At 37.2% G+C, this 9,342-nt stretch overlaps 1 protein-coding gene across 1 annotated transcript in view; it reads right to left on the reverse strand.

Moving 5' to 3' along the window:
- The window catches only part of LOC138040437 (uncharacterized), an 11,052-nt gene extending 4,664 nt beyond the window's left edge, over window positions 1-6,388 (reverse strand). The window contains exons 1-6 of the mRNA XM_068886169.1: window positions 6,294-6,388; window positions 5,005-5,389; window positions 3,883-4,002; window positions 3,329-3,373; window positions 1,968-2,063; window positions 893-1,009 (exon numbers count right to left, since the gene is read on the reverse strand). Of these exons, the coding sequence (XP_068742270.1) occupies window positions 893-1,009; window positions 1,968-2,063; window positions 3,329-3,373; window positions 3,883-4,002; window positions 5,005-5,389; window positions 6,294-6,319 (789 nt within the window). The 5' untranslated portion in view covers window positions 6,320-6,388. The remainder of the gene's footprint in view (window positions 1-892; window positions 1,010-1,967; window positions 2,064-3,328; window positions 3,374-3,882; window positions 4,003-5,004; window positions 5,390-6,293) is intronic.
- Window positions 6,389-9,342: the final 2,954 nt, after the last annotated feature.

Consider the following 9,342-nt stretch of genomic DNA (forward strand, 5'->3'; position numbering starts at 1 on the left):
GTAAATTTTTTAAAGTTTAATGTTTGATTATATTTGTTTCTTACTTAGTTCGCTTTTTAAGAATTGTAATGTATTAGAATGTTTTTGGAAATGTGTTTTAGTTATAATTAATAGTTTTTATTTGGACGAGTAATTATTTTGTTACGTACACGACCCCAGGAGCTTTTTAGCTTAATTCTTCTCGCGTATAAATAAACATTCCATTCTATTCTACTCTATTCAGTTCTACAAACCTGGAGCGAATTGGCGGAGGGGGGCTGGGGAAAGGCGGGAAAAATTCTTTTCTCGTGTATTTTTCTCCTCGCTCCAATCTCGCCGCGCTGTGCCTTTTCGGATTTTGCCAATGGAGCATGTTTAACTCTGAAAAGAGGATAATTTCACTTTTACAGAAAAATAAATTAACTCAGATGGATGAGACCTCACATTATAAAATGATCCAGCCTCTTCCACACATCGCTCGAAATATTTGGCATAAATTGTCGGCAATTTGCCGGAAAGCCCTCTATTCATTTTAATCATTTCTGTGGGGTAACACACAAATTACTAATTTGTAATTTCGCTGGGGGAAGTTGGGCAATTAGAATAATACATGTAATAATAATAATAATAATAATAATAATTATACTTATTATTATAAACGGTTTTATACTTATTATTATACTAATTATTATAATAATAATTATTAATATTAATATTAATATAATAATAATAATAATAATAAATATTATTATTATTATTATAATAATTTGTTATAATAATAACAATAACTATTTATTATTTTACTAATTTATTATGATCCAATTATTACTAATTATTACTGATTAATTATTACTGATTAATTATTACCGTTCCATATATACACAATCAAGTAATGACGTTCAATTTCTCGTACCTTATTATCAACTTCACTCAACTTCTTGGCCTTTAACTCCTTGTCTTCTGTGGATAAGAATTCTGGAACCAGCAATATACTCGTATCTTTTGGTAAATTGAGCAATGAGACTTTACCCTGTTTTGAGAAAAAAATAAGAGTTGTTTAAGATCCATCAAATTATTCTTGATGTCAGCCCTGCCAAGTAAGAACAAGCATGAAACATAGGGAGCAGTATAATAAGGCCTGTGATAGAGCAGTTTTCAATAGAGTGTCGAAAGTAATTAGCGAATTGCTTTGGTTTTTCATTACTTCACTCGGTGTTGGGTTCAAAGTTCTCGCGCTACTTTTTCAACCAATCAGAAGTAAAACCAAAACCAATTGTGGCTCGCGCGTGCACATTTTCTAGCGCTTTGTGTCAGCTACGTGTAATTACTTCAAGTTTTGATTGGTTTACTGGATTGTCTTCGTCCTTTTTGATTGGCCAAAGTAATTACTTTCAATTGGTTTTGGTTCTACGACTCTCGATTGAAACTCGCTCTATAAGTTTGACATGCAAAATGTGTCAATGGAAATCGTGAATGTTAACACCAGTGAAATCAGTACATGTATTAATTATTTTATCAATAGTGGCTTAGGCTCGGCTTTTGGCCGAGCCAGTTGGGTCCTGGTAACTAATGACGTCAAAGAAGTCAGGAATGTAATTCCATTGTGAATCGTCAGAATATCCACAGCATCCGAAAGGTAACTGTCGCCCGACATTTCTATAGAGACTTAGGTCTCGGTAAAGGAAATGACGTGTCCGCCAAAAAATGAAATTGCCGTGCCACTATTTTTTGTATAGAGTCAAACTATATATCATATTAAAGCTAATAGATTGAATTATTTGAATGAAGTTTTATTTTTTTCGTATTTACATAGTTATTAATAACGCCTTTTAGTTATGAAGCCTCAAACTCAGAATGACTGAGTGCAACTCTTCATGGTTTGACTTGCCTGCTTCACAATTGGTCAGAGCCATTCAGTGCAAACAATGCAGGCAGCATGAATTGGCTAGCACTGATTCGCATTTAAATGTCACAAAGGGCAATCTTACCATCTGCTGTAATGTTTGCTCAAAAGTCAGCACAGCATCGGATTTAAACACAGCACCAACAGACATCCCAATGGTTTCATGCAAGGTATACTTTTGCTTTATGGAATGAAAATAAATATATAAGTAGAATAAATAAACAAACAAATAAATGATGCAGGAGACAACTAACAACTAAGTGTTCCTTTTTAAAGACAAGGTATCTTACATATTAATTTTAAACTTTGTACCATGCAGTTTTGTACATAAAATGAGCATGGACTTTTAAAAGTCCCAGAACATAATTATGATAATTTAAGTCATAGAGGGCCTTAAAGATGGAAATCTTACACCTTTTTCAAAAAGCGAGCGAAAGATGTAGTCATTAAAACTTAGTTCTTAATTCTAGCAAATTCCATACTTTAAAGATCAATCTTCTCCCACATGACTCTGTAGGGCCTGAGCATTGCAAAAAGATGACTTTTTTGCTCCCAAAAGTTAAATAAATAAATCATTCAATCATTATTATTAATTACAAAGAGTTTGAATCCTGGAATGAGATATTTGGAATGATGGAATTAATTCACTGAGAATCACCTGGTTAGTCTTGATTCGTAGAATAAAAACAAATTCTTCTTATTAGGAAGAAGTTGTTTCAACATCAAGGAAATAATTATTTATATACATGTGTATGTATAGTTGTGATAATTTGAACTGGAGCATTGCACCAGCATCTCAGAGGTCATGGGTTCAAATCTCGTTGAAGCTGCCTGAATTTTTGCAGGTGTCTATAAAAAAGCCGCAATTGCTTAAATTGCGCAGTGAACCCTTTGACACCCAACCCGGCCTAAACCGGCCAGACGATTTTACTCGTCGCCACTTAAGGTGCAGAAAAAAAAGTTAAGAGTGAGGATCATGCACTTCTATCTTTGTCTATAACCTGGGCCCGGTTCCTCAAAAGCCGATTAACGCTAATCCCAGATTAAAAACTAACCAAGCATTTTATTTCTCTACTGCCAAATGCTGTTCAACGCAGATTTTAGGCAGAACTTTACATGAGAAGACGTCAATTTTGAAAAACAAAAATAAGCAAAAGAAACTTTCAACAAAAAGTCGAAAACGTGAAACAAAAGTTTACGCTAATCCTGGATTAAGTTAATCGGCTTTCGAGGAACCGGGCCCTGCAAATCAAATAATACATTTCTTTCAGTTTCATTTACGTTCTCATGTCAGCCATATGTGAAAATTTTTGAGGTACTTATATAAATGGCAATGGAGTAGATTCTTAACTGAACAGGTTTATGAATACCTGTATTTGAAGTGAACAACTCTTAAACTGTATTAGATGAGTAATTAACACAAAGAAAAAGAAATACAGTACTTACTGGATATTTTCCAATGCTTGCTTTGTATTTACCTTCCACTTCTGACTATCACAAGACAATAAAAATAATAATAATAATAATAATAATAATATAATTATTATAGATGTGTTTTCCATTGTTTACTGCAGATAGTTATAACAATTATTACTATTGTGGTGCAATGTTCATAAAGGCCAGGGGACTTTATAAACGGTAGGTCCCATTTCACAACTATAATTCATAAACTAATAAAAGCTGTGGGATGTTAAAGATCCCACACACTAGGTATTTGAAATAAGCATGGCATGAAATTTCCAGTGTTGTGGTCTGCTCTGTAATGAGGGCATCTTTCACTTCCCTCGGCAATAATATTGTAAACTGTGTAACAAGTAGTCTGGCCAAAGTCCCTCCAATAGATTATTACAAATTAGTACTGAGAAGCCTGGGAGGGAGAGGTGACTAATACATGTATGCCACTTCACTTCACTGGTTCTGACAAGAGAACAAAGATAGATGGAAGTACTAGTTTCCTTGAAAATATAAATACAGATTAAAACTAGTGGACATCAGTTTACCTTAAAAGAGTCCCAAACATCAGGGTGAATAAAATTGAAGAGATAATGGTTGACTTTCGCATGATTGTAAACAAACTTCTGGAATTCTTCTTGTTCTGATAACACCATTGTTTTAATTTCCTGCGACAATAAGATTAACAGATGTATTTGATTCTGCAAGCAATAAGATACATGTCCATTTTGATACATTTTTAAAACATTGTCCCGAAATACAATGTACAGGCCATAAACAAGTAAGAATTGTGGTAAGTAGGAGTTGCCCTCAAGGGGGGTCTGGGGGCAATTGCTCCCACATACATTTTTGAAGTAGGCTAGTTTCGCTTTCTTACGGTAAGACTGGATCTACCATGAAATAGAGGCAAAAGGAAGGGGAAATAATTTGCATGTGAAAAAACTCCCCCGCATTAGCCTTTCATGCTCGATCCAAACCAACGAATACAAAACTGGCCTATTGTAGACCCTCGGAGACACATTTTCCAGCATTCTGAGATGCAAAACTGGATATTGAAGATACCAAACAAACTGAAATCATTCATTAGTTATCAATGACCCCAGAGGAAAAATTCAGCAAATTATTGGCTACCGATCGATAAAACCTGATATTGACAAAATTACTTACTACACCTGGATAACTTTACACAATAAATAACACCTGAAAATAACCTTTTTTCTTTTGCTTTTGGCTCCGCAAGCTGCTGCCACACCTGAGCCAAGCTGTCTAAACAGCCATTTTTAACCTCGTGTTTGAATACAGGATATGTTGTGTTACACAGAGTATGCTCGGTTAGAAACCCCTGCCTACATTTACCTGTAATCTGAGCTCGTTTACTTAGATGTTTACTTAACAAACAGAGCTGAATAACGTCAACGTATGCACAAGACTTTGGCGCTGAAATCAGATTTTGTGGTTTGTACACGTTGATTTTCTGTTCTGTTTGTTTGACGTTTTGTTTGTCTGGTTTGTGGCAAGAAATGAATCTTAGAACTCAATGGATTCTTTTTGGATGTACTGCAGAGGTTGTTAACCCCTTGTCTTCTACATGTAGCAGTGGGTAATGAAGGGCGACTTTTTCATGGAATAACAATAATTTTAACAGTGCTTGTGCTACATGTAAGTCTTACCTGGACACTTTTCAACTTCTGCAAATCCGCATTTGCTAAGTCTCTAGACTTGATCATCTCATATGTCTCCAAGAGTAACTTCTGACTTTCTTGGCTGATTTTTGACACAAATGGGAAATCCATTTCAGGAACACAACTAGCTGATCCTGGACTGTATGATCTCCATTTTTCTTCATTCCTATTGGTACATCCACCAGTATTGTTTACATTTCGTCTGTCCTTACTTGGATCATTTCCTTCGTTATCAAGGTTACCGCGGGTTTGACTGTCTCCATCTTTGTCCAATGTACATGAAGGTGGAACGTCAAGATGCTTCTCAAGAAACTCCACAAACGAAGGCAAACATGAATATTTCTGGTAACTTTCTTCACTTAAGAATTCACACCTTGGAAGAAATCAAAAGAAAAGATGAGCAAAAGGGGAAACTTCTTTGAGATTTATTGGTTGCTCAGTTGATTGCACATTGGATTATAGAAATTTGGAGGTCACTGCCTTACCAACACTCTAGGTATGAAAATAACTGAGGAGAAAGCTCTGCTCTTGAAATTTGATTCGCAAATGGTTAGACTTTCAAGACCTCTTGGATAAGGACTACAAACAGGAGGGATGTTAAAAAACCCACACACAATTTGCAAAGAGTGGGACAAGGTGTTGCCTTCTAGGTGCTTTTCACATTACATCATACACGTGGCCGCCATGTTGGCAGACGAAAACAAAAGATCTCTCATTAGCTTCTTTTGCTCGTCCACCAGCAATTGTACATTACACAATTATCACTTAACTTTGGTCTTCTGAGGGCTAAATTACAGAATTCAGAACCACATCTGATGGCTCTACGGACGAGCTGGCTCGTTTGCCACCTACTGCTGAGCCAAACGACCCAACAGACAACACACGCAAACACACACCAATATTTATATGACTCAATCTTTCATCCACTGCCGAATTAAGCGCGTCAGTACTTCCACTGGTCTCGAATGTGACCCTGGGTTCTGTAATTGCTCCCTCAAGAGATTGGTTAAAAGTCATCAGTTCTCTCCAGCAAAAAATGACCGGCCTAGCGGTGATGTCTCAAAAATGCTTATGGTGTGTAAATAGAACTGCTCTGAAACAGCTGCAAGTTAGGGAACTTTGATGAGAATTGGAACATGTCTACAGATGTAGATAGAACTGATAATCAGTCTTAATGCCGTAGACGGTATCTATATTCGCCTTGTTTCTGTATGATAAAAGTTTAAAACGTTTCAGTTGGAGTCATATGATACCATTTTTCCTTCTGCAATGCTCACCTGTCACTAGCCATTCTGCAAGTCATTATTTTTCAATCTGGAGAGGCGAACGAGTCGCGTTTTGTCATTGTGACCGCCATATCAGTTGTAGCGTGAACGCGAAGGATTGGTAAAGAACACTAGAACTTAGTCTCAATTCTTGCTGTTTGTTTCTCTCAGTCACCTGGGGCCCGTTTCTCGAAAGTCCCGAAACTTTACGGGCCATTTTCGGGTGTCACGATTCCCTTTGTAACTCAAGAACGGAGAGCATTTAATTCGTCAAACTTCACAGATTTTTCTCTTTTTGTTACCTTTAAAACATGTTAAAAGATCTGCTTTCCAAAACAAGCGGTTGGCAATTTCACAGATGTTTTCGGGATGTTTTCGGGACGTTCGAGAAACGGGCCCCTGGCCCCAGTTGTTCAAAAGGTGGATAGCGCTATCCAACGGATAAATTGGTTGCGCTATGACTTACCCACTCAATAGCGCCCTGGACAGTAGTCTCCAGGGCGCTTTTCAGTCCTGGTAGTCTCCTTTGCAGTCGCAGTCACGCAACGCTCCTCGTGGGGACGAAGAGCGTTCAAAAGTTATGTCAGTGAAATGCACTGTAAATAAAAGTCACAATTGGACCTTCCTTCTGCATGAATTTTTTTCTTTACCTTCTTCTTTGCGTGAATTTTTTTTCTTGGCATTTTCCCTTGCATGAATTTTTTTTTTTGGTTTTTTCCCCATCCCCCCCATCACTTTTCTAATCGTCCGTCCCTAGCTAACTTGTCACCGCTCCCGTCACTAAACCACCGGGTCACCGCTTGCTTCGACAAAATTTTTTAACACAACAATTGTAGCTACTGCTGCAGATAATTTTTCTCAGTCTAGGCTCCAGACCTCTAATAATTACTAGTACGTTATATATATATTTTAGTTTTCAAAAAATTGTAAGGGTCACTTTTGAAAATGTATGTTGACTAGCATACGAAACGTAAAGTTCTATATAAAAAATACAATGGAATAAAATGGAACACAATATTTATCACCGCTGTTTGTGTTATTTTCTATTCCTATAGGCTGAAGTTCCGTGTTGAAATCCTGTCCAGGGACTACTTTTATTTTTTTTCTTTCTATCTGCTACCACAAGTCCTGGGGCTTTATAATTCTGGTGGCAGTATGATCATCATATATTCAACGCTGGGTGATATTATATGTTTATCGTAATTCCACTCTCGAGAACATGTTGAAAGGACGGAGACTACCTGGACGGGCGTGTTAGTGCTTCTTGGACAAATGAAATAAGAATTTAGGCCCCATCAACACGTCTCTGGATATTTTTGAATCTGCAACTTTTTCTTTCGGGATTCAAAAGTATTCCCATCCACATATAGCGTATTCAAATCGAATTTTCCCGTCTACACGTATCCGAAACGTATCCGGATTCACTTTGGTACTCAGGACTCCTCAAGTGTATAACAACGTTGATACGCATTATCAAGTGCGCTATGCTGTGGCAGATATGAACCACTATAAATCGGTTTCCCACGGTGCAAATAAGATAATACTCCAGAGTCAATAAAATTCGTAATTTCTGACAAGAGCATAAAATAAAACGCAAATGCCTGTTCAAGTTACAAGTAATTTTATCGACCATTTGCTATACCAGGGGCACCCAACGATAATATAGTTCAAAACCAACATAGCATTGTTAAACGTATTTTAGTATTTAAACGGTAGTTATAGGCATATTTTTATCCCCTAAAAATTTTTCATCTGTGATCCGAAAATTATAGCGATCAAAACTTACCTTTTCAAAAATTTCAGCCAGAAAAAAGGCTCCCGAAAATTCTAGGTGACCTTTGTAGGGTAAGAATCCGTTAAAAATGGGCAATTATACCTAGGAGAGGCACGCAAGCAAGAAATTTTGCAACAAATGTTCCGAAAATTCTAGATCTCAAATCGTCTTCTGAACAGATATTTTCCGAAAATTGACGTTGGGTGCCCCTGCAATACTTCCGCATTTTTGCCCGGGCAACCCAAAATTTGTGCGGGTAGATGTATGATAAAACAAACTTGCCGGGCTGACGACTTGACAAAAAAATAGGTCCGCAATGCGTACTTGTGTGAGATTTCAGTCAAATATACGTGATTAGCATTACAGTAAATGTAACACATTTTGTCATGTTATAGTGATAAATGTCACGTAAAGATTCCGTAGAATCCCCAAGCTGCAGACGTGAAAACGGTTAGGGAAGAAACAGTTTCGAGGAAATTTCGGGTGCTTACCATTTTTCAGAATAAACCGGTTGGGATGACCAGTGAATAATGGTAACAGTTTTTCCTAAATCAGCAAACCAGCCCAACGAGATCGCACTTACCTTTTGCAATAGTTTTCGGCTGATGAGAGACTGGAAACTGAAAAATTTAGCAAAGGGTAAGGAAATTTCTACAGCTCTGTTCGATGGGAAATACCATTTACTGTGGTTTGTTTATTTGCCAGTCAGCAGACAAAGCTGGACGTGGCCCCAAGGTATCACAGGGGAAGGAGGGGGCGGTGATTGACAGAGTTAAGAGTCACTGAAGTTAACATTTTGCAGGTTATGGTTTGTAACGAATTACAATTGGGTGCGTTCGACAAAGAGGTAAATGCCGTCTACTATTATTCATTGCAGCGGAAATATTGGAATCAGTCGCTAGTAGCAGGGGATAATTTGTTTACGATAAAGCTGGATAAATCAGCAGGGAAGTGCAATTGTCAGCTAAGAGCATTCGTGCTTCCAGCCTGAAATGAAGTAAATGTGGAAATTCTTAACTTGCGGATTTACAGAAACTGGCACCGTCACGCAACGTGTCAACAAATCGTAGTTAAAAGAGGGAACCTCAAATTGTTAATCATGAATCTAAAGGATAAATTATACTGGACATTGTCATTATGTTATATCTGTCCGATATAAGTTTGAAGGCACGACTCCTTCACTTCACTTCACTTTGATGATAAGTGCAACCTACAAATTTGTATATATATGCACAGCGCATGAGAATTACATTTCCTTGACTAGGACTTCGAAAGCCGCGATATCTA

The sequence above is a fragment of the Montipora capricornis genome, chromosome 1 (assembly GCF_036669925.1).
Source record: "Montipora capricornis isolate CH-2021 chromosome 1, ASM3666992v2, whole genome shotgun sequence".
In the NCBI taxonomy this organism is placed as follows: domain Eukaryota; kingdom Metazoa; phylum Cnidaria; class Anthozoa; order Scleractinia; family Acroporidae; genus Montipora; species Montipora capricornis.